Source organism: Pteropus vampyrus, unplaced genomic scaffold (assembly GCF_000151845.1).
Source record: "Pteropus vampyrus isolate Shadow unplaced genomic scaffold, Pvam_2.0 Scaffold15, whole genome shotgun sequence".
NCBI lineage: Eukaryota > Metazoa > Chordata > Mammalia > Chiroptera > Pteropodidae > Pteropus > Pteropus vampyrus.
The window spans coordinates 17253814-17279278 of record NW_011888796.1 but is presented as its reverse complement, the minus strand read 5'-3'; the positions used below and the strand labels follow the sequence as shown (position 1 = coordinate 17279278).

The 25465-nt window shown below is 38.8% G+C and overlaps 1 protein-coding gene and 2 pseudogenes across 3 annotated transcripts in view; all 3 read left to right on the top strand.

The window, feature by feature from the left end:
* Positions 1 to 435: 435 nt before the first annotated feature.
* Positions 436 to 25465, top strand: part of DIS3L (DIS3 like exosome 3'-5' exoribonuclease) — a 31063-nt gene continuing 6033 nt past the window's right edge. The window contains exons 1-11 of one of the 3 annotated variants that reach the window (XM_011386090.2): positions 436 to 713; positions 1970 to 2123; positions 10022 to 10150; positions 11874 to 12009; positions 15490 to 15666; positions 16797 to 16875; positions 17797 to 17976; positions 20540 to 20709; positions 21803 to 21964; positions 23609 to 23856; positions 24415 to 24507. In XM_011386090.2, the coding sequence (XP_011384392.1) occupies positions 2005 to 2123; positions 10022 to 10150; positions 11874 to 12009; positions 15490 to 15666; positions 16797 to 16875; positions 17797 to 17976; positions 20540 to 20709; positions 21803 to 21964; positions 23609 to 23856; positions 24415 to 24507 (1493 nt within the window). In that variant the 5' untranslated portion in view covers positions 436 to 713; positions 1970 to 2004. Of the gene's footprint in view, positions 714 to 1969; positions 2124 to 10021; positions 10151 to 11873; positions 12010 to 15489; positions 15667 to 16796; positions 16876 to 17796; positions 17977 to 19877; positions 19963 to 20539; positions 20710 to 21802; positions 21965 to 23608; positions 23857 to 24414; positions 24508 to 25465 lie in introns of those variants that run through there. The other 2 variants (XM_011386085.2, XM_023527289.1) reach the window with 2 other exon arrangements.
* On the top strand, positions 4126 to 4244 carry LOC111735947 (annotated as a pseudogene).
* LOC111735950 lies at positions 18042 to 18160 on the top strand (annotated as a pseudogene).

Below are 25465 nucleotides of genomic sequence, written 5' to 3'. Positions count from 1 at the left end.
GTGGCAGAGTTGCTGGCTTATTTGCTGAATCTTGTAGCTCTTTCAGGGACAGTAAGAGCACCGAACAGAAAATGTTTAATGATTACCCATATTAATATGGCTGCCTGCCCCTGGGAGTAAAAACAAAGCATAATAATCCCTTATAGCTGTACCAAATCTTTCTCCACAAAACTTTTCACTAGCATCCCTGTATAATCTTATCTCCCATTAAGTCTTTTACCACCCCCACCCCATGCCTGTCCCCAGGCGATTGTGGGGAAGGGAGAAACCGAAGCGGGGTAGGAGATGCCGCCCGGCCGCGCAGGAGGACCCCTCTCGCAGGCTGCCTCCAGCCTTCAACCCCGAGGCCCGTTCGGGCGGCTGCCAGGAGGGCCGGGCCGGGACCTGGCCGAGGGGGCGGGCCCGAAGCCGCGGCCTCGCCTCCACCGGCGCCGGGCCGCGCCCGCCACTTCCTGGCCGCTCGCTCGGGACGGCCTCGCGGGCCCGGAGCTCTGCCCGAGCCGAGCGCCGCCGCCATGCTGCAGAAGCGGGAGAAGGTGCTGCTTCTGAGGACCTTCCAGGGCCGGACGCTGCGCATCGTGCGGGAGCATTACCTGCGGCCCAGCGTGCCCTGCAACAGCCCGCTCTGCACGCAGCCCGCCGCCTGCCGCAACGGTCAGGGCCCAGGAGGGAGCGAGAGCGACCCGGGCGGGGACGAGGAGCCCCGAGGCCGGGTGCGAGGGGAGCCCTGGACGCCAGGGAGCGAGGGCGGCGGGGCGGGGGTCGTGCGTCCGGTGAGGCGGAAGGGCGCGGCAGGAGGCGCAGCGCGAGGCCAAAGAGGCGCCGAGTCCAAGGCACCCGGGCCTCCACCGCTCCCCGCCATCACCTTCGTCTCCGCTTGGAGACCGCCGTGGGCCGCTGCGTCAGGGGCTCTCCGCACGGGACCTCCCCGACTGCTGCGCCCCATAAAATGAAAAGGCCCAGAGACAGGCGCCCCCAGAGCCCCAGAGGCCTTGTGATTTGGGCTTTCCAAGGGGCCTGGGCGCAGGAACCTGCCCCCTTTCTGCCCTGGGTGGTGAAATGAAGAGGACCCTAGTCGTTGGCCCTTTGGTGAGAGGCGGGAGCCCGGAAACCTCCTGCTGCTGCTGCTGCTGCTGTTCATTTTACATTTCTTTGCTCCCCACAAATTAATCTGACCTGCCAGCACGGATGCCTCAGGCATTTATCCAAAGGATTTGTGAATTATCTGTGAAGGTCAGGGGAAAGTTAGATTTAGGACTGCTGTGCACTAGACCTTACCCCACTTGATTTCCAGGCTGTAAGGGTGCCCCATTGAACGAAGGTTACTGGTTCTCTTCCCCCTCGTGGGAGATGAGTGTTCTGGGCCTTTTCAGCGACTACTGAAATCCGCACCTTGGTTTAGGATTACTGGTTAAGGTGAACATTTCGGTTACTGCTTGTGCGACGAGCTCCCTGACATGGGCTGGGTGGAAATCCTACCAGGGCCCTGGTTTGTACTGAGCATCTTTTCTAGTCAGTTCTGGCCCTTGGAGACTTCTGAGCATGTTCACAAACTTGAGACAGAACCGATTTGAAATTGCTGGACAGAAACAAGTGGTTAATACCTATAAATTTTAAGGGGCCCCTTTTAAATGTGAGTGTATGTCAGTGAGTTAACACAGAAATATTCAGGTTGTGCTGAAGGTGTGTTTGTTTGCCTTAAAAAAAAAAGATCAGTCATCTCTTCCACTGGCAACACTATAAACCACGTTGAGGTTTTATTTATCACAGCTTCAGAAAAATGAAGGTGCTGAATTTACCTGAACTTTGGGCCTCTACCAAAGTAGATTTGTCTTGTCGTTTAAAAACTTCACAGTGTAGTTAAGATGGAAAGTTATTTTGCACAGGGGGGCACCATGACATTTAAATAATAATAATAAACGAGTTTGGCAAATATGTCTAATCTCTTACATTTTGAATTATGCTTCAGATGGGAAACTCTTGTCTAGTGATGTGACTCATTACATGATTCCAGATTGGAAAGTTGTTCAAGATTACCTCGAGATCCTTGAGTTTCCTGAATTAAAGGGAATTATTTTCATGCAAACGGCTTGTCAAGCTGTGCAGCATCAAAGAGGCCGGAGGTATCTGTTTTGCATTATTTATTTATGGCATAGACACACACCCCCCCCCCCCCCCCCCCCCCCGCCCTTTAAAAAAGGTCCCTCATTGCAGGGGAAGGAGAGGAATTTATTCTGTCAGAAACTATTTTTTGAACTAGTTTAGTATTCTCTTTGCTAGTAGGAATGCAGTAACATTGTTTTATATTTCTGCTTCAACATCTGGCCAACAGATCTGACTGTAGATCAATAAACTGCAGTGTCCCCAATATGTGGGTATTTAAGATTCTTAGCTTTTGATTTGCATTTTATAGCAGAGTTATTGCTTATTTCTTGTTGATAATGCATATTATTTAATCTTATTTATAGATATATTATTTCAGAAGCTTATTTTTTTCCTTTGAGAAAAAGAGGGCACTTTACTTTTAAATTTAATACTCCTTTATTGTGGATACAAATTGTATTTGTAGTGATTTATTCAATGAAACTACAAATAACTTGTTTTATTTTTAGGTTACTAGTATTACTACCAACCATAGAAATTGTATTTGCTAAACAAAGGATTTTTGATTGAAATCAGCCTAAAATGCTTGCCTTGTACCTTTTAAACAAATACGTAAAAATTGGTTTTGTTTCATTTAACATTGGGAAAAGATTTATGATTTAAACTTGAAGACTCATGCTGTATGGAAACAGCATACAGTATTAGAATTATACATCCACCTCTTACCACCGCAAGTTATTTAAAAAGCAGAAACTACGAGTTCATTCTTTTTTAAATGTGGTTTCTTCAGACCTTGGTAGTAAAAGATGAAATGTGTTTATTTGTATATGAAAATGATAAGTTGTTTTTATTATATGCTCAGTTCAAAAAATATATGCATTAACTAGATTGCATGTAGGTTTTTCAGATAGAATATTTTTAAATGAGCTTGAAGTTGATTTTGTTCAGACACAAAGATATAGATGTTTACACACATACAGGTTTAAATGCTGCTCCAGGTGTCGTATTTCAATTTCTGCTACTAAAATCAATTTGTTGTTATCATTCAGGTTGCTAGTACACTGCAGAGCCTTTTCAACTTCTGTTTTCCAAAATATTTTTAATATTAAGGATTGTTTTAAAAACCAATTCCTGGGACATTCAAAAGCAAAGAATTGGAATTTAAATGTCTTTTCTCCTGAACATTTCAAAAGTAGTTAACTTGATGAAAAACTATTGGTTTTCTATTGCTTTACCATTTCTCTACACTAAATGTAAAAACAAAAGATGAGGAGTTATGAAATAGGCCCATATGATTACACCCTGGTTTTCCCATTTGGTAAATACTACTTTTGAGCCAGGCCTTCTGGACCTACAAAAAGAAGTCTTAGTCCCTCTCTCAACAAACCTGTTTTTTTTTTTTTTATTGGGGTTAGATGCAAGAAGCAAGAAGGTAATTACAATACAGCTTAGATACATGCAGGATAATTTGATATGTACTGTATGCAAAGTGCAGAAGTAAATATGGGGTGTGGGAATTAGGCCAGAAAGCTCTCTGAAGGAATTAGGTTTGAGACTGGTCTTTAAAGCAGGGATAATGAACATGATTGATGAAGAAGAGGCAGGAAAAAGGAATCAGCAAGTTTGGGACTTGGTGCTTTGTCTGTTAAGCAATCACCTGGTATATTCAAGTTGAAACAGCTAAATGACTAAAATGACCTAAGCCCTAGAAAGTGTCATATATTGAAAGCTAACTTTGGAATTAATGATAGCTGTTGAATTCAGAACATCCAGGAGATTTGCTTTATTAATTTGGACTTCGTAAGTGTTAAGTATGAGTCATTTGACTTTTATGTTTAACCAAATGTGGCCTAGCAAAAGCTGGTGGTGTTTTGCTTCATTTAATATTGGGGAACATTTTGTTTTATTTTTCAGTTCTTTCTTGGAAAGTTTTGAGATGCTAGTAAATAATTCATTCTGTTTGATATGCTTTTAGGAACATCATTCTTAGGAAAGCTTTGTCAGTTAAAAATATCTAGTCTGGTCTACAGCCATGCTACCCTGAACAAGCCCAATCCCGTCTGATCTCAGAAGCTAAGCAGGGTCGGGCCTGGTTAGTACTTGGATGGGAGACCACCTAGGAAGACCTGGTGCTGTAGGTGTAAAAAATAAAAAAAATTAAAAATAAGGGATTGTAAGCTGACAAGGTCCTTGCAGTCTGTGAAGTCAGCAGCCAAGAGTTGCCTCACCTTAAAAAAATACATATATCTATATCTGGTCTGGTCTAGTGTCTGGTATAAGGATGCCTTGTTTTCTCCTTTGATCCGCACCCCCTCCTGAATTCCTTCTCTATAGCTTCAGAGTCTCAACAGTACATGTCTCAGTTTCTCAATATATAACATAAGATAGGGATCATAGAATGTTATAGTTGGAAAGTATATAAAAGGCCAACATGATTTAACTCCCCATCCAATACATCAGTGTTACTCAGCATGAGTAATGTTATCAACTTTTTTCTAAAAGAAAAAAAATTCTCAGACACCCAGTGTTAAATTAAATTGTTTTATTGTACTATTAAATATGATTAAATATAAATCTAGGTATAAATCCTCATGCTTAAGTCTTTAATTCAACCTTAAAATCAAATCGGACCTTCAAATTAAATAAACAAAGCTACAAAATCAGAAAACCGCAAAGAACATTAAATTAACGTGACAGATCACATTGTTTTATTGAAATTACCAGTGTTGGGTTAATAATAAAAAGACATAGCTCTAATCTGGTTCTATATTTAATATGGTTTTGATGTCAATAATATTAATGCAGAAAATGGCATGTTCACATAAGTATTGTTCAAAACAGTATGGAAAATGTCAAGTTTTTGATCATTTAGGATAGTGACACATTCTGCCATCTCAAATGCTTATTTAATGAGGAGTTACTTGATAACTCTGTGAGGCTGTCTTGTCAACCACATTCATTCATTTATTCAGGTGTTTGTTTTTTTAATTTAACAAATATTTATTGAGAAACTGTGCTAGAAACTGCTAGCATTGAAGATGCAGTAGTGAACAAAAGCAGACATGGTTTGAGGGGGAGACAGGTGGTAGTAATCAGATAATCACACAAACAGACGAAGAACTGCAGCTGTGGCAAAATGCACTGAAGTACAGGCATGTGGCTCCAGGAGAACCCAAACTAGTCAGACTGGGAAAGGCTTTCCTAAGGGTAATGCCTATGCTGAGCTCTAAGGTTTGAGTAGGTGTAAACCAGTCAAAGAAAAGCTTTCTAGGTGGTGAAACTGCTGTGCAAGGTCGCGGGGAGGGGAATTTGGCTCAAGGAACTGGAAGAAGGCCCTGGATTGGATGGTAGTAGGCCTCCTGGGCCTCAGGGTTTTAAGCAGGGTGGGATAACATCAGATTGCTATTTTGAAAAGATTGCTGGGCCTGTTTAGAAGATGCAAGAAGAAAAGAAAACCAGACTATTGCTTTAGTTCAGATTAGAGATGTCGTAGCTAAGAGATAGAAGTAGACATTTCTAAGAGCTATTTAGTAGGTAAAATCTATAGACTTTCCTAAGTATGTGACCAAGAGAATTGAAAACAGGTCCAGACAAAAACTTGTACATGAATGTTCATAGCAGCTCTATTCATAATAGCCAAAAAATGGAAACAACCCAAATGTCAACTAATAATGATTACATAAAATGTAATTTATCTATACAAGGAAATATTATTCAGCCATAAAAAGAAGTGAAATACTAATACATGCTACAACATAGATGAACCTTGAAAATACTATTCTAAATAAAAGAAGCCAGCCACACAAAAAAGTCATATAGTGTATGATTCCATTTGTATGAAATGCCCAGAATAGGTAGATCCAAGAGACAGAAAGATTAGTTAGGTTGCCAGGGGCTGGGGGTCAGGGGAAATGGAGAATGACTGCTTAGTGGGTGTATGTTTCTTTTGAGGGTGATGAAATGTTCTGGAATTCGATAGTGGTGGTGGTGGTGGTTACATAACAACTGTTACTGTAGTAAAAATTATTGAATTGTACATTTAAAAGGGTGAATTTTATGGTATGTGAATTATATCTCAATAAAGCTGTTACTTTTAAAAAATATATGAATTTAGATATCTAAGGTAAGGGAGAAGGTGTTGTCAAGGATAACAATAAGGGTTCTGGCTTATGTAAGTGGATAACACATTGGAAGAGGTCTGACGGGGAGGAGGTAGATAGTTGTTTTGAGTTTGAAATGTCTAAGGCTTCCAAGACGGCAGTCACTGACCCCGGATGGCATTGCAGTTAGAAGGTGGTCATTCAGCTCGTCCAAAATATACTTCATTAGAAATGTTTTAAGAGTATTGCCTAATATAAATGGAAACATAAACTTAAAATTCTTGTAGAAAACTCAAGGACCTCTGAAAGTAAGTCTACAAGACTCTGCCAGGGTTCTGGGAAATCTGGTCGAAGAAACACAACATTGAATACAGAACTCATTTCCCCTCTGATTGTGGGACGCCTACTTCGAATCCTCAGAGAGTATAGTCAGCAGGGAGAAAGGATGTTGCATCTGTAAATAAGATCACCCATTGACTAAAAATAGTAAAAAAAAATCAAGTCTAAAGAAAGTAAATTCAGCTGTCTCCCTAAAGAAATTGTTTGTAATGTTTTGGTAATAAAGATTTAGAAAACACTTAAGCTAGTCTAGGAAAACTAGGGCTTTTCTCTAAGACTGGAATTTTTAAATTGAATTTTTAAAATGAAACTATTATTCTATCATTTAGGCCAAACTTGTTCAAGGCACTATGATGTTCCTTGCTGGTTCCATACAGGGTACTCATGTATCTAATTCTATCATTTGCACCACCAACTCTGACTAGCAAAAAATATGACTGTATTGTATGTGTGCACTATTAAATTATAACCATAAGCCCACATGCCTACAGAAAAACCCAACTGTCACATTCAGAGTGATTCGCTGTTATTTTCCTGCTTTCCCCATTAATATTATTGTGCCATTTGTTCATTTGTTTTATCTGGCTGATAGATAGCTAACAAATGGAAACACACACTAAAAGTCTAAGGAAAACACATGAGAATGAAACTTAAAATTGAGAAAATTCTTTTTAAGTTATATATTTTTCTAAATATTGGGAAGAATTGTCATTACTATCATTTGGTGCTAAACCTCCTGGGTCTGGCTTATAGATATCAATATTTGAGGAGGCCGGGATTTGAGAATACCTCGGTCTAAAGTACAGGTGTAATAACAAATGCAGTGATGTGCATGAAGACTAGCAAATGTTTATTCTAAGACATTATCTTGTATTTGGATCACTGTTGTCACAAAGGGTTGTGAGTTCATTTATTCATTTGGAAAACGTTTATTGAAGCACCTATTGTGGGTTAAGCCCTGCAGATACAAAAATGAACCATACTGTCTGCTGTCTTGAACATCTGTCCCCTCTCTCCTCCCTTGGGACCTTTGTCTAGCTAACTTTCATTCATCCTTCAGGACTCAGATATTGCCTCCTCCCAGATGCCTTCCCCATTCCTCCCATGTTCTTGTCACATCCTGTACTTTTACTTTAATGGCACTGATCCCACTGAAATGGATGGTTCTGTTTTTTGTTTTATTTTGTTTTTCCAATTAACATAGCTATATTTTTAAAAATTGTAGTAAAATATATATAATGTAAAATTTACCATTTTAAAATATGTGCAATTCAGTGACATTGAATACATTCACATTTTATGCAGCCAATCTCCAGAACTTTTTTCATCTTCCCAAACTGAAACTCTACACCCATTAAATACTAACTTTCCACTCCTCCCTCCCCCATCCCCTGGCAACCACCATTCTAACTTCTGTCTCTGTATTTGACTACTCAGGAATACTCACATAAGTGTAATTATACAATATTTGTCCTTTTGTGTCTGGCTTATTTCACTCAGTATAATGTCTTCAAGCTTAATCCATGTTATAACATATATCAGGACTTCCTTTTTAAAGCTGAATGATACTCCATGATATGTATACACCACATTTTGTTTATCCATTCATCTGTCGATGAACACTTAGGTTGCTTCCACTTTTTGGCTACTGTGAATAATGCTGCTATGAACATGTATACTAATATCTTTTTGAGACCCTGCTTTCAATTCATTGGGGTCTATACCTGGGAGTGGGATTGCTGGGTCATATGGTAGTTCTGGTTTTGACTTTTTGGGGGAATGGATGGTTCTATTGTGCTTTCACCATGAGCAGGACTGCTGCAGATGAAGAGCAGCAGCAGTGGGGTGTCTAGATGGTGGCCCCTGAAGGCATTCAGTGGAACAAAAGGCCTGGAACATAGAACAAACATTTGCTGGATAAAGGATGTTTGGTAAGGGAGATAATTTGTAAACAAATAACTGCACTAAGCTCAGGTGCTTTATTAGGGGTGTATAAAATGTATTGGTAGATAAAGGGAGCAAAAATTATGGAGGATAAGATCAGAAAAAAATGGGCAGTATTTTTTCAGTGTTTCATCTGGAATAATAAATTACAGATGTTTATGAAGCCTCTTCTAAAATATTTCTTATTACTTAACAAACAAGTGCTCGTTTTAAAAACTTCATGCATGACAGAAGTGTGTAAAGCAGGAGGTAAAAGTCTTTGCCTCACCACTCTGCTGGGATGACCACCGTTAACAGAGCAGGTAGACTCTTCTCTGTGTATTCCAAGAGGTTTTAAAAATGATTTTAAGTGTATCTTTGTGAACATGGGGAAATTACCAGTTTAATATGTTATAAGTATTTGGGGTTAGGGCAGCTTTTGTTTGCACAAGCGGAATTCTGTTAAGAAAAGCTGCCATTCACAGATAGGAATCTGAATCCCTTTGTTTATCAGGAAATTTTGCAAGTTGCTGTTATTTGATGATTCTTTTTAAGATGGCTCAAAATTAGAATTAGAATTACTAACAAAATAAAATCATTGTTTCTTGGTTTCTGATGTAGTGTTGAGACCACACAGAAAATGGAGTTAGCATTTACTTGGAGAGCATAAGTTGGAGAGTTCTGCCTTTGCTTTAATGAAAAGCCTCATCTTTAAAAAATCCATGGTGGCAGGCTGTTGGTGAGAATGGAAGGCACAAATTTTATTATATTAAATGCCAGTCATCTACCTTGAATAATTTATGTGTTAATTTAATATCTAGTTTCATACCAATCCATTTTTAAATAAATGATGGCTTTCTTTAAAAAACCGTGACTATTCTGTAGTTCCTATTACCTAGACTATTGAAAAGCACTTTATTAGAAACTGACCGATATGAGACTTTGTATTTGATTTGTGACTTTGGTTAGCATTATTGGAAAGATCTCTTTGTGGGAAACCTTAGAACTCTGTTCTCTAACAGATGAAGCTAGTTCTCATTCATGCAAATGAAGTGAATGCATAAATAAAATTTAGAGATAAATTCCCAAGCTTATTTACCCTATGTGTTCTTTTCTAGAGCTGCCAGCAAAAAGTAAAATATACTGATTCCTAATGCCATTTATAGAACAAAGTGAGGTACGAAAATAAAGTGCTAGAGTCTGCTTGCCTCTGTGTTCTCTGTGAGCCTTTGAAGTGGGGACTATGTGGGGCAGCATCAGATAATTATGTAATAAATGGCCAGAAGTCTCAGAAGGGGAATGGGGAGTAAAGAATTTGGATTGATCCACAAACTAATTAAGGAGTCCCTGCCCAAGCACGTTCTAGCGTGCAAAATTGAGAAGCAGCAGCCCAATGGTACTGTGTACACTAAGGCCAAATATTGAATGAGTATTTCTTGAGTTTTAAATAATCAACATTTTTCTCTAAAATACCTCATCTTTTTTGATCCTTAGCAAGAGCTGGCAGTAGATGAGTACCTGCTATATTAGATTTATTTTTCTCCTCTGTGTCACAGACAGTATAACAAATTGCGAAACCTCCTGAAGGATGCACGTCATGATTGCATTCTCTTTGCTAATGAATTCCAGCAGTACTGCTATCTCCCTCGGGAAAGAGGAGAATCCATGGAAAAGTGGCAGACCAGGTATGGCACTGAATTGCTGTGTTTTCACATGATCATCATCTATAATGTCTCCATATTGGCTATTTGGGAGTTGACCTAAGTCATATGCTAAAATCAACAATTATTTCTGGAACCATGATTAATACTGAAATGCTTAATGTGTTAATATTTTAGATATGTCATTTGAATATATAATTGATGGATTTTATAAATTATAATTAGGGACAAATAGACACCCAGAGTAAGTTTGCCCCAGACCTTAATGGCTAGCAGGATCATTCCAGTGATCCACAAGTCATAAATTTAATGCTGGGGGGCGGGGTCCTACTTTTAAGCCAGAGTCATCTCAGTTTTTCTGTTATAGTATGCTCTAATATCCCAACTAGTCTTATTAAACTGAAACTGGTAAGTTCATTCTGGCAGAGCTGTTTTAAGAAGAGCTCGTGGTAGCTTAGATCCACCTAAAAGCAGAGCCTGAAGTTAGGACTTGGTGTGGATTGTTTACTTCAAGGTGATTCCCAGAAGCAGGAGTGAGGAAGTGGGGAGAGTGGGACAGAGAAGGAGAGAACGCAGTAAAAAATGTGTTACTGCTGTGGGAAACAGGCTAAGTCCTGCTGGAAACCTCTGAGAAGCTGTGTAGAGTGTGCCTAAGAAGTCACCTCAAAGGATGGAGGCTAGGGCATTTAGTTAGTCCTCCCTGAGCTGAGGGTCATTCCCCAGGGGTGTTCACTCCATTCAGTGGGCCCTTGAGGGGGGATGGAACTGCCCACCCAGCTGCAGCCAAAGTCAGAGGTGGGCCTAGAGCACTTCTGTAGAGAGCAAAACTTTCAAATGTCCATATAAAACATTTAAATCATTTTTTTCCTTGTAATTCTTTATATAGCCATTAAATATTTAAATTCTCTAAAGGAAAATAACACTGATACATACATAGTGAGTCCTTAATAACAGCCCCCAAATTCCCACAGGCCTCAAAATGAGAAGGGAAAAGCAAATCTTTCTCTTTATTGGGTCACATCACATGTGAGTACTCAGAATGATCACACTTAGCTAACTACACAGCCTCGCACATGATAGGTACTCAGTATATGTCAGCAGAATTTTTTTTTTTAAGTTCTAGAACTAAAGGAACCTTACATAGGATCTTAATTTGCAGGAAGGGAAACAAGTTGACTGTCGAAATTTATATACTTCAATGGAAACATAATCCAGTCTTGAACACACATCTCCAGACCTCGACTCTTATTTTCCAATTCAGATTCTTTTCAGGAAAATTTTGAGATATTTTGTGTGATTTCATATCAGACCTTACTGGATTATGATCTTCAGCTACTTGCAGACTAGTTTTTTTTCTTAACCAAAGACTTGTTTCTTCATTTTTTTTAGCCTTGCACAGCTTGTCATCCCTGTGGCGGTATATCAGTCAGCCCTCCAATTAAAAGCTGTTAAAAGATGGCAGAGCCTTGTGTTTTCTAGGCCATATCAAGAAATGAAAAAGGTTGCTGTGGTGGTTAGATGTCTTAGGGAAGAAGATATGTCAAACACTTTCTGATTCATCTTTCTATCCCCCAGAGTACCCAACCCAGGGCATATTTATAATGGGTACTCAGGAAGTATCTGTTGGATGAATAAATGGTTGTCTATATAAACCAAAGAGTAGCAGATTAAAAAGCCAGCTGTGAAGTTCTGAACCATAGCTTGTGTTTGTCTGCCTTGGAGCCTCATGTGCCCTTTGCTCTTCTAGGAGCATATACAATGCAGCAGTTTGGTACTATCACCACTGCCAGGATAGGATGCCAATTGTTATGGTGACAGAAGATGAAGAGGCAGTGCAACAGTATGGAAGTGAAACAGAAGGAGTGTTTGTGATTTCTTTCAAGGTATTTCCAGCTGTTGTGTATTTGTGAGTGCATGTGTGTGTGTGTGTATTTCCTAAGTAGTTCCCAGAAGACTTTAGATCCCTTTGGCAATACAGAAAAGGGAAAATAAACATTGAAGGAAGACTTCAAGAAGTTCCATGTCTTCATTACTCCCCAACTAATCTTGACTTTAGCAAATCTGGGCAAACTACCTGTGACTATAAGGCCTACAGTATCCAAGGCTTTAGCCCAACAAGCCCCTGTTGATAGTAAACTCATGTTTATAGCTACAGTAATAACAATGTTAGTATTAATGATGATGATAATAGGTTGAATCTTATAAAACTGCCAATATTCTGTTGTTTTTAACCTATAAAATATCGATTTTATATGGTTCAACCTAATAGCAATAGCCAACATTTATCTATGCTAGGCACTGTTCTAAATGTATTATTTCATTTAATTCCTATAACAACCTTTGAGATACATCAAAGGTTGTTATAGGATCATCCCTATTTTATTGGTAAGGAAACTAAAGCACAGAAAGACTAAACAACTCGCCAACATCACACAGGTAGAAAGTGGTGGAATTGGGGTTAGAACATAGTCTAGCTCCAAAGTTCTTGACCACCATGCTTAACTGCCTCCCAAATTATTCTTTTGAATATATACAAAACACAGTTTTAAAGACCAGTCTTGTTTCACCACGGTTCTTCACTCTTCTCCACTTATGAATGTGCATGGGGGTTAATAGGAATAAAGGAAGGGAGAGATGTGATATTATTTATGTGAAGGCTATCAGATCAACTTAGTGTACGGATCATAGACAGATCAACTTAGTGTACGGATCATAGACAGGAGCAGCTTTATCAGTGACAGTTTCTTGGCTGCCTTAACACAGTTCTCCTATTTCTTTGGTACCCTTTGGAAGAGTAAGATGACTGTTAATCTCTCAGTGGATTACTGGTCTCTTCTATCTGCCCAGTTGGTCAGTCAGGTTCCAATGGTTGATATCTTTTCTTGATTCAGAAACTAGAATGAGGCCCTTCATTAACCCTGTCAGTTTACAGAAAGTCTAGTTGGATATTGAATTGTAGATTCTACAAGCGTTCCCAGGTACATGTATTGCTAAAGATTTGCCAATAGAATTTTCTTGGCCCTGCTATAAAAAAGTGCTCTGGCATGCCAGAGAATTCCAGGGGCACTGGATATTAATGGCGGTGTCACTTGTTTTTTCAGTTGCAATACATCATGTCTTGTTCCTGCAGAGGACAGTTGACTAAAATTACATTTTTCTACTTTTTGTGAAAATTACTTTTCTTTGTAGTTCACTAGTATAGTACAGTTTTATTTTGTATAGCATTTCCTAAGCAAACTGTGACCAAGGGCTTTATACAGGTGAATGATAGCAGAAAAAAAGAGATACTGTGACATTCAGATGAGAAAGAACCCCAGAATTTTCTGTGGGGAACAGAAGTTAGATGAGGAGAGAGAAGACCATAAATCCTCTTGAAGAGGTGGTTCATAGTGGCAAAAGTTAATCTTAGTAACTTTTATGCCTTCTCTTTATAAATTCAAGCCTTAGATAAAAGTATTGGGAAATTTTCTGCAAAACCAAGTACTTGATTTAGTATTACGTAAAGTTCATAATTTAGTATTATTTATATAAAGTCCTTAATTTATATATTATTTGCTTAATTGGGTACCTTTAGGTTAATTTATTTTATTCATTTTATTTTGTTTAAAGCCTGGTGCTTTTTTATCACTTCTTCTAATCATTAATGTATTTATTTGCAATTTGGGGGTAAGACTTTTTTTTTTTAATCAATACTTTTTCTTTGGCAGTTTCACTATAAATTTATCTTTTTAATGAACCTGGGAAGTTGTATCGTGGCTTATACAACAGCTATCACTTAAGCAAGTGTCACTTGCATAGTGCTGTAACAGACTACTGAGTTGCCCGTTTTGTTTCATTCTAATCACATTCTTGTTGCAAGTGCCTTTTAATTTTAACAGTTCACTTTTTCCAGTGCTGTTTACTAATGTTATTTATTAAATAAAAATGCCTACATTTAAACACACATACACACAAAGGCCTATGCAAACAACTTTTACCTGTACCTTCTGGTGGCTTTCCCAGTGTCCCTCACACAATTTTCTTATTTCTGTCTTCCGCCATCCACAGCTGTACCACAGGAGCAGTTGCCACTAATCCTAAACAAACATATCCTGTTCTCCTTAGAAACAGTTAAACCCAGCTTTTACCGAACTTTGGCATCTGTGGCTTACACTGGCGGTGGTACAACAGTTGCTCTTTGTCCTTGTTAATTGAGCAGAGACTAACTCTTGGTGCTCATAAGTGATAAGTGACCATAGAATTGAGGTACTGATGTTAGCACAGATAGAACTTCTGGAAGGACTAGGGAAAGAAAGGAAGCATTTTAAACAGGACCCTGAAATTAGTGAGAGAAATGCTAGAGTTAACAATAAGGATAATTTATTTTCTTTTTAAGTTGAGTAAAGAGAATGTGTGAGACTCTACCTTAGACTTAAAGCTGAGTTAAAATCATAGCTAAATTTGATTTTATTTGTGAGAGTCAACCATTTGGAGTGTTCCCTAGACACACAGAGTAAGTAGATGAAGCACAGCCATCCTCACCACCCACCAACCTCTCATGGCTGGTCACCTTGGGGTTTTGTCTTAAGCCTTTCTGAAGGAATTACATCAAGAGATACAGTAATATTCAGTAATAGTCTACTTAATCAGGACTCTGACCCCTTGTTTCAAAGCTCTGTTTCATACCACGTCATCATACTAATAGTAACATCAGGCGTCACCTAGGTGAGGAGAGTTACTACATCTGTGGGTGTCACAGAAGAAGACTTGGTCCTCGGAAGTAGGACCTATGAAGTAGGTCCTATGAAGCAGGGAAAAGCCTAACACCAAAAAACACTTCACTTACTTGACTTTCCCTGCTCTCTGCTCATTCGACATTGCCAGTGGGTTGGGGTAGGGGAGACATTCCCTTATACACTTTACTCCTTGCCATTTTTATGTGTTTAAGTTTCTTACAAATTTCAAACATTTCAAGGTGGAAAAAAAGAAAAGGACGAGAATGCACATGTAGGAGCTTTTCCTGTTCATTCACTCTAGGCCATTATCTGCAGCAATGAGATACATGTAAAGATAGGCAGACTGGATGTGTACGTGCGTGTATGTGGGGAGAAGGAGAGAGAGAGAGGTTTGAAAGGTCAGAGTAACCAGGGAAGTAGTTGTGTTCCATGGTAGGAACAGCCTCCCTGAGGTTTATTTGGCAGGACCTTGTGGATTAATGAAATGGTAGAAAATGAACTGGTAATGTGATGCTTGAGAGAGTAATACTCACTTAACACCTCTTCAAAACTACATGCTAGCAGTTCCTGTTCAGGTTTTTTGGTAATACTACTATAATGAATTACTTTCTTCTGACCATGTTTCTCTTGTGCGTTTATCAAATGCAGAATTACCTGGACAGTTTTTGGCCTGATTTAAAAGCTGCCCATGAGCTTTGTGATTCTATCCTTCAGTCCCGACGGGAAAGAGAGAATGAGAGTCAGGAGAGCCATAGGAGGGAGTACCCAGAACATCTTCCTCTGGAAGTGTTAGAAGCTGGCATTAAGTCTGGACGCTATATCCAGGTAAGGTGGTAATGAAGAATCGGCGTCAGTTTTCTTCTCTTCTTTACTTGCCTCCTGTTATAGGCCTCTAATTTCAAAGGCGATTAAAAAGATGGGTATGAATAAGCCAAGGCTGATGATGTTTAAGGTGCTTTAGGAGTCATTCTTCCAATAGACATAGCTGTCTGGTTGGAGCTACTCTATAGAGTTCTTAATTGGGTTACATACTAAGCATTACACGAGTAGCCTTGTAAATGCCTCCTGTCACTAGAAAAGAGAATGTATTTTTGAATTAAGGTCTGGAGGTTTGGCAAAATTATAAAATTTGTGAAATTTGGCTTTTCCACTCCTTTGCCATTTTCCTATATCTTTCAAGGGCTCTTTTATAATCTCCCAGGACCCAGATGCTGTCAGGGTCTTGAGAAGAAATCAGATAAAATTGTTACTCAGATTTTAAGAGTTCATGTACTCGTTATGTGTATGGATGCAGTTTTATCACATGCATAGATTTGCGTATCTACCACCACAGTCAAGATACTGAAATGTTCCAGCATGGATTTTACATTTTTAATAAGCCACTCAGATAATTTTTATGCAGGCTGAAGTCTGAGAATACCACACTAACATTCCTCCCTGAAGTGTAGATATTTTGTTTTGTTTTATTTTATTTATTTATTTTTAAAAATTTATTTATTTAAATTAGTTTCAAGTATACAGTACATTGGTTAGACATCTATATAGTTCATAAAAGATCCTCAAAATTGCTCCCTCCCTCTCCTGGCCCTCCCTGAAGTGTGAGTATTTTAAATGAGTATACCTAGAATGCCTAATGCTTCCAACTTGAGAGTAAATTAAACTTCACAACATCCCTGGGAGATTACTTTGAGGAAGATGATGTCTTAAAGACCACTCATCGCTTAGATGAGGTCAATCCTGACCTTTAAACTTGGGATAGCTAAGAGTAGTTCAAAATGAATGTATGTTCTTGGGAGCAAAGAAACTTTGGTGATGAATATTCTTCCTAAAGACAGGGATCACAGACCTTATAAGAATATTATGGAGATATTTTCGTATAATTTTTAAAAACTACCTTTTGGAGGTAAAGCAGGCAAGAAAGAAATTTTTCACATTGACTTCTGTTACAATTTTAGGGAATTCTGAATGTCAACAAACACAGAGCACAAATAGAAGCTTTTGTGCGACTTCAAGGAGCCAGCAGTAAAGATTCAGGTTCGGTATAAACCTTACATAAATCTCCATATGACTTTTTTATCCCAATATTACACGATGAAGAAAGCAACATTGAAATTTTCACATCATATATGCCATGTCAGATATCCCCACATACACGGGGTGTGTGGGATCACGGGTTGTTTTTTTTTCCCTAACTTTTTGTCGATAATTTCTGACTTTATTGTCAGGTACTATTCTAAGCACTTAATATAGGTATTATTATTGTTTTCCACCTTTTACACATGAAGATACACAAAGTTACACATGAGGAAACTAAAATACAGAGAAGCACAGTAACGTGCCCACAGTAACCTGCTAAGTGGCGGGGCCTGAACCTGCCACTGAGGCAGTTTGCCATTATTTTAAGACATTGCCCTGAACTGCCTCAATGTGCTATATTGCCTTATAGGAATCACTAAAAAAGTAATAAAAATGGGAAAAAAATGTGTAAATGAATCATGTTGTGATAGAGTGGACGTCCTAGTTCTGTAATGACAAGATGGAAAAAAACCCTGACAGTCAAGGAAACATGGCTGGGTTGAAGGAAAATGAGAAGCGATGGCTTTGCTCAGTCTCGCGGTGTCCGTAGTTCATCAGCCTACTGACTACTCCCTGGCTGTGTGGCCCCTGCAGAATTACAGTATAGGCTTACACGATCTCATGCAGGGAACTATTACCTACCTTAAAAGACGATTGAGGGTGGCCCTTATGAAAGCACATTATACAGTATGACATGGTGGCTGGGTTTCTTTATTCTTAACCTGCAGGATGGGAGAAACTTGACTTCACCTTTGAAAGGAGGAAGCTCTTCTTTGTAGGAATGCTAATTAGACCTCAGATATATTATGTTTGAAGTACCACACTGGGGTGGCATCCCCCTTGGCTTCATGGGGTGTCTCTGTACTGCCTCAAACACAGGTTTATTTAGTGACATCCTAATCCATGGGATGAAGGCTCGAAACCGCTCGATTCATGGAGACATGGTAGTTGTGGAACTGCTCCCTAAAAATGAATGGAAAGGAAGAACTGCTGCCCTGTGTGAGAATGACAGTGATGACAAGTCCTCAGGAGAGTCTCCAAGTGAGCCCATGCCCACAGGTGAGCCGGCTGGAAAGTCACCCAGTTACCCATTTTCCTTGTGGAATGTTTATTTTTTCTCTCCTGTCTACGGCCACGCTACCCTGAACAAGCCCAGTCCCATCTGATCTCGGAAGCTAAGCAGGGTCGGGCCTGGTTAGTACTTGGATGGGAGACCACCTAGGAATACCAGGTGCTATAGGCATAAAAAATAAAAACATAAGGGATTGTAAGCTGACAAGGTCTTTGCAATCTGTGAGGTCAACCAAGGGTTGCCTTGCCCAAAAAAATAAACACTTTTTTCCTCTCCTTAACAAAAATACTGCAGTTATTAACGTACAATTATCGTCTCTTTTCCTACATTATCAGATTCCCCTCTCTGTGGGTTTATTTTATTCTCATAAGCACCTAGATATGCTCTAATATCTCCCATCTTAAAACAAAAATAAAAACCCTCTTGGATCCCACATCTCCTGCAGCTATCAGCCTTTTCTCTGCATCAGTTTATGGCAAGACTCAGTGAAACAGTTAACTCTGCATTCTCTCTGCTTCCTCTTTACCCATTTTATCCAAAAGCCACTACATGCAGGCATACCTCCCCTTACACACACACACACACACACACACACACAATCCTTGCCCTGTTGTCAAGGTCACCAGTGACCTCATTGCCAGCAGTCCTCAGCATCTGTAACCTATCAGCAGCATTTGGCTAATGAACTATATTGCCTCATCTTTGGCTTCTGGATTCTTCTCCCCTGCTGATTGGTCCTCTTCAGTTCCTTTGCTGGTTCATCTAATTGTCCTCTTGGATGTACCAGCTCCTCTCTGGATCTCTTTTTTCCCTGCACACTCTCCCTAGAAGATCTCATTCATTCCTCTTGCTTTCTGTCTCCAGCCCAGAACCCTTCCTTAGCCTCCAGTCTTGTCTACTCAGTTGTCTTATTTGGCATCTTCCCCTGAATGTCTAATAGGCATCTCAAATTTAACATACCTAATAATATATTCCTGATTTCTACCCCAGACCTGCTCCTCCCCAAGTCTTTCCCCATCTCCATAAATGGCAGGTTTATTCTTATAGTTGATCAACCCAAAGATCTTGGAATCACCCTCAACTTTTCTTTCACAAGTTAGCAAGTCCTGGCAGCTCTAACTGAATTCAGCCACTTCGTACTCCACCATTTCTCTCTTAATTCAGTGCATTAGAACAGTGGTCCCAACCTTTTTGGCACCAGGGACTAGTGATCCTATGAGAATCTAATACTTGATGATCTGAACTGGAGCTGAGGCAGTGATGCTAGCGCTGGGGAGTGGCAACAAATACAGATGAAGCTTCTCTAGTTCGCCCACTGCTTACCTCCTGCTGTGTGGCCTAGTTCCTAACAGGCCACAGACCAGTACCAGTCTGGGGCCCAGGGGTTGGGGACTCCTGCATTATAATCCCTTGGTGAGATTTTCCCAGCAGCCTCCTCACTGGTCTCCTTGCTCCCACCCTTGCTCCCAGATAGTCTTTTCTCCGCATCCAAGCCATAGTGATCCTTTTACAAATCTAGGTCTTGCCATGTCTCTGCTCAAAACTCTCCAGTGACTGCTTCTTATTTCTCTCAGAATAAAATCCAAAGTCCTTACCCTAGTCTACAAGTCCCCACCAGCTTGGGCTGTCTTCTGTCATTGTCTTCTTCATCACTCTTCTGCCACATTGACCAACTTTTCTTTCCACCACCAAAAACAAGCTTGCCCCAGACATCCTCACACCGCCTTTCCTCATTTCAAGTCTCTGCTTAAATGTTGCTTTATTGAAAATAGCTGCTATTTCTGACCCTTTATCACTCTTGGTCATCTTACCCTACTTTTTATCTTTCTTAGCAATCATCACTACCTCACATATATTTATTCTTTACTGTTTGTTTCCCACCCCACAGACACCTGGACTAGAAGATACACTCCAGGAAATCAAAGACTTTGTTTTGATATATTCCTTGCACCTAGGACAGTGCCTGATTCCTGGTAGGGGCTCAATAAATGTTTGTGAAAAGAGAAGATAGCACTTTTAACTATTAAAATTTATTTTTCCTTGACTTCAGTCAATAATGATTAAAAGTATTGTGTATCAGACTTAAATGATTTGTATACTTCTCTGTATATTATATAGGGCCAGTTGATCTTGGCTGGTCAGAAAATGCAAGAAAAACTGAAAACGCACAGTAGAGAGCATAGGTTTAAAAAAAGTGAAAATCGTTAACTTTTTCCAACTTATCTATACATGAGATTGATAAGGTAAGGGCAAAAGAAAAAGTGGAACTAATGGATTCTAAATGTCATATCAGGCCCCACAGGAGAAAGGGCATACTGACAATTTTACTTAAAAAATTATCTATCTAAAAAAAAATCCATCTTAATAATAAAATGCTAGGAAGGCAAATGTTTAAGCATCTCTCAACTTGTGTGAATGTGCTTGAAAAACTGGGACATTGTGTTTCCTATTTTCTTCCTCACTGCTGAACTGGTCAGAGTCCAGATAGGTGACATTGAACCACTTAAGACTTTCTTTTGTTTTGTTTTGTTTTGTTTTGTTTTCCCAAAGGCAGAGTGGTAGGCATCCTTCAGAAGAACTGGCGGGATTATGTGGTGACATTTCCATCTAAAGAAGAGGTCCAATCTCAGGGCAAAAATGCTCAGAAAATCCTAGTTACACCTTGGGATTACAGAATTCCCAAAATCCGAATTAGCACTCAACAAGCAGAAGCCCTCCAGGTAGCTAACATTATTCCTCTACTGTTTTCTTTCTGTTTTTGCTAGCTTTTGAGCAGTACCAGAAAACAATGTTGATTCTTTTATATAAGGGATAAATTATTGATGGCATCTGGCATGCTGAGATCGTGTTTTTTAAAAATTCTAAATATATAGAACCATCTATTAAATAGTCCTTGGTTAATAAATGAAGGCCAGAGAGAAACCGTCCTAGAAAGAACTATGTAAGACACTGGAGAGAGCATACATTATCCAGCTGTCCAACTCACAAACTTTGAATAGATACACTCTATGCCAACACTAACAAGCTTTCTTCTAGCAAGCAATATAGAAATACGATCACTCTGCCTTGGAGGGATGATATAGTGGTACTTCACAAAATCGATTATCTGTAAGGGAGTATAGCACCAGAGAGAAGACATAAACAAGAAAGTCTGAAATTAACCTTTACTGTGGCGAATAGTGTAGGCATCACCCAATTTGATTTGCCTGATGTTTTGCAGTTTCTAAATGAGACACTGATGTAGGGATTCCCCAGCCAGGAACCTGGTCATTGTGAACTTTTACCTCTTGAAGCCTTATGCAGGCCTTCCAAGGCCAGTTGCAACTATTGTTTTCCTTATCCATGGTTTGCTGGAGTTTGGGGGCATTAGAGTTCAGTTCACATTGATACTTTCTTCCTCACCAAAAGATGTATTAAGACATTAGAAAGTAACTCCCAAACACACAAAATTGAGATTTTTGTTTTGAAATTTAATTTGGACTATGCATAATTGAGTTTTTCTCTTGTATTGCAAATGCTAACTAGAATGAGTTACAATTGGCTTTCTCTAACAGACTAAACTTTTCAGCCCATTTGAAGTAAAGAGGTAATGCTTCCCTTCAAAGCACTGGGCCAAGCATTTATATACTATCTGGCAATTTAGTAAAACAACAACAACAACAACAACAAAATCCCACTATTAACAAATTGGCCACTCTCTTTGGAGTTTGTTGCTGTTTATCTCGTTTGTTTAGTGCTTCTAATTTACCCACTTAACTCCTGGTGCTGGACTCATGTTTGACTCATTTTTTTTTTTTTTCTCCCTTTGTGCAGGATTTCAGGGTGGTTGTGCGTATCGATTCCTGGGAGTCGACATCTGTGTATCCTAATGGACATTTTGTGCGTGTTTTAGGAAAAATTGGAGATCTGGAAGGAGAAATTGCAACCATCCTGGTGGAAAACAGTATTTCAGTTGCCCCTTTCTCAGAAGCTCAGGTCAGATTTCTCTGAGAACTTTGGTCTGGTCAAAGACATTTTGTACATTTTCTTTTTGCCTTTGTCATTATTTGTTTCATCATTGAGAAAGAAAAAATCTTTATACTGTGTTACAACCTACAGTCTAAAGCCACAGATAATGGAAAATTTCACTCCTCTTTGTGTTTGGACCAGACTGAAGTCAGCTTCAAATACAGAATTAGTTTCCTATAGCCTCACAGCTTTCAAATTTTCACATTTTCCAACTGTGCTTAAAAATGGCATGTCAGTGTCTTATAGTCAGTATACATTCATCCCCAGCAACTACAAGGGTGTACCTAGTTACAGACCCACTGGGTTCCACTCCCTGTCATAATCATTCAACAAGAGGCCTGCAGAAAGCCGCAGGGAGCAGCTTCTTGGGTTCCATACATCGGACCCATGGATCAAAAAAATCATGCTCATTATGAAACAGTTTTTGTAACCTTTACAGAAAACAAAAGTTCCATGAACATAAAAAATTAGCTATTTTCATCACTTTGTGATCTTTTAAAATCCTCATAAATCTTGTTTATTATTCTTGCATGACTATATTCACAGTGTGCACATACTGTTTTCTGCTTCTTTCATTTAATTTTTTTTCTATATATTGACATAGCCTACTTATTTTTAATAGTTATGGCAAATTATTTTATATTGATGTACTCTAGTTTGTTTAAGTGTTCCTCAGTTGTTGGGCATTTGGGCTGTTTAATTTTTCAGTATGTTACTTCAAACACTTTATAAACATTACTATTTTTTCTTTTTGATCATTTTCTTTGGATTGCAATCTTTAAAGTAAAATTATCAAATCAAAGGGCATAAAAAATTTAAATAGCTTTTGTTACATATTGGCAGATTGTTCTTCAGAAAAATTGAACCAGTTTGCATTGCCATCGCATATAGGTTTTCTTATTTTCATTAGTTTTTGACAGAACAGTAGCTATAATAGTAAAATATTTTAGAATATTTTACATTATTAAATTTTTATGTTTAACATTAGTTTCTGGAAATTATTTGTTGACTTGTTTCAGCTCTTAGTGAAAATGTTAGAATAAAATAAAGCATGGATTAGACTTCACAGAACTAGAATTCTCTTCTCTTTTAGCATACTTAACTGCAGATTGATGGCTTAAACAGGTAACAATGGAGAGAAAATGCCCTAGATTGGTCCTACCTAAATTATCTTTGAGGAATAAACTTTTTATTATTTGAGACATATTGATTTTATTTTCAGGGCTTGACTTGAATTAAAAGCTCAACTATATTTAAATAAATGGATCATTCGAAATGAAATTGATGTGCTCTTTATAAGCCACCCATTCATTCCTGCTTCAGCTTCCATAACTAAAGAGGCTGGTGAAAGTTGTGGGACAGTCCTGTCAGACTGTAAGAGCCCTCAAGGGCAAGGGACTGTAACTTTCCAGATCCTAGCACAGTTCCTGAAACATATGAGGCACCTAAAAAATTGTTACTGATCAAAAGAAGCAAAAAGAGGATAATTGCTAAAGGTAATGGGGAATGAGTGGGATTTCTGTGAGGTCACATTGAGAATGTTAGAGAATGGATTTTTGTAGGAAATGTGTGGTACAAGAATTGCTGAATATTTGGCCTCTCATTGTACAGATGTGTGAGATGCCAGTAAACACACCAGAAAATCCCTGGAAGGTGAGTCCCGAAGAGGAACGAGAACGTAAAGACCTGAGGAAAACCCATCTTGTATTCAGTATTGACCCCAAAGGTTGTGAAGATGTTGATGACACACTCTCAGTCAGAACCTTAAGTAATGGTGACCTGGAACTTGGGGTCCACATTGCAGATGTCACACATTTCGTGGCACCAAATTCTTATATTGATATTGAAGCCAGGACAAGGTAATGCTATTTGAAATCAACACCATGGTTATGTATATGTGTCTATAATATAATTTGTAACTATGCTAGTTTTAGATTTTCAAAACAAAGATTTCACAATTCCATATTGAAGATCTCTTCCAGAAAAAAAGAAACTGAGGTCACTTTCCTTTTCCTTTAGAAAAATAGTACCTTGATCAATGTACCTTACCTTTTTTAACAGAAACTTTTCACACATTGTTTCCTTCTAAATTGAAACGGGTTAAATTTTTCATGTAACAATATACTATTTTATATAAATACTGGATCATTACACTCTAATTTTTCTTTTACAACTAAGATTCGTGTCACTTTTTCTTTTTTTATGTATCATTGAGAGCGTATTCAGCCCAAAGCAGTACTGTTTAGGAAAGTGGGAACATGGGAATAGCTTTATTACTCAGTCGGCTGCACTTTATGAAAAACAACAGCCTTCGGGAATTTGTACTGAGATTTGGCCGTTTACCTCACAGCAGTCCATGCAGTCAGCAGTTCTTCTTGTTGCTGAAGGTCATGTACCTGCATGTGTGTCATTCACAGGGCCACCACTTATTATTTAGCAGACCGACGATATGACATGCTGCCCTCCATCCTCAGTGCTGATTTGTGCTCCCTCCTAGGAGGCATCGATAGGTAAGTTTGTTCATTAATTTTACCTGTGTGGTGCCTGGTGTTCTTGCTTCCAACCTCTTTCTCCTCTTCTTTCCAATATGCTCTACCACCACACTCCCCACCCCTCCTTCCCTCCTGTATCCTCTACACCCCTCTGTGTCACTTACTTTCAGATAGCTTTATTTCTCTGCGCTTCCTTTTCCTTCCTCTCCTCTTCTGTCTCTAGCTGTGAGACTGCTCCTCCCTCTGTTTTTTGGCTTTTTAAAGTCAGCTAACATCTGAGAACAAATGGGTGCAACTTTGTGTGTATGTATTCTCTGGTTGAGGCATGAAGATCATAAACTTAGGGAGTTTTTCGTTACAGTTAAGTCTATTATCTTTGAATAGGTAATAAAACCACGTAATCTAAAATTCATAAAAGATACTACTTTCCCTCAGTTACCAATTTCTTACAAATTTTTCTAGCTATAATATATGTACACACAAATATGGACATTTGGTCTTTTTTTTTGTAACATTACATATACTGTTCAGCACTTGGCTTTTTTTTAACTTAATGATGTATCTTGGAGATCATTCTATGTTAGTAACAGTTGCTCATCTATGGAAATATGGATTTTTTCTAATCCTTTGCTATTACAAACAAAACTTTACTGAATTACTTAGAACATAAGTCATTTCATATTTTTAAAAGTATAGCAGATCTGGAGGATAAATTCCTAGAAGTGGAATTTCTTTGTCAACAAGTATATATATTTGTGTTAGATTTAATCAAATTGCCCCCCAAGAGGTTACAACAATTATATTTCCACCAACAATGCATGAGAATGCTTGTTTCCCCCCACAGCCTTGCCAACACAATATATTGTATTTTTTCATTTTCAATTTGATGGATGAAAATGGTATCTTAGAGTGGTTTTAATTTGCATTTTTAACTCAACTACTATGCATAAAGTTAAACATTTTTTATATGTTTAAC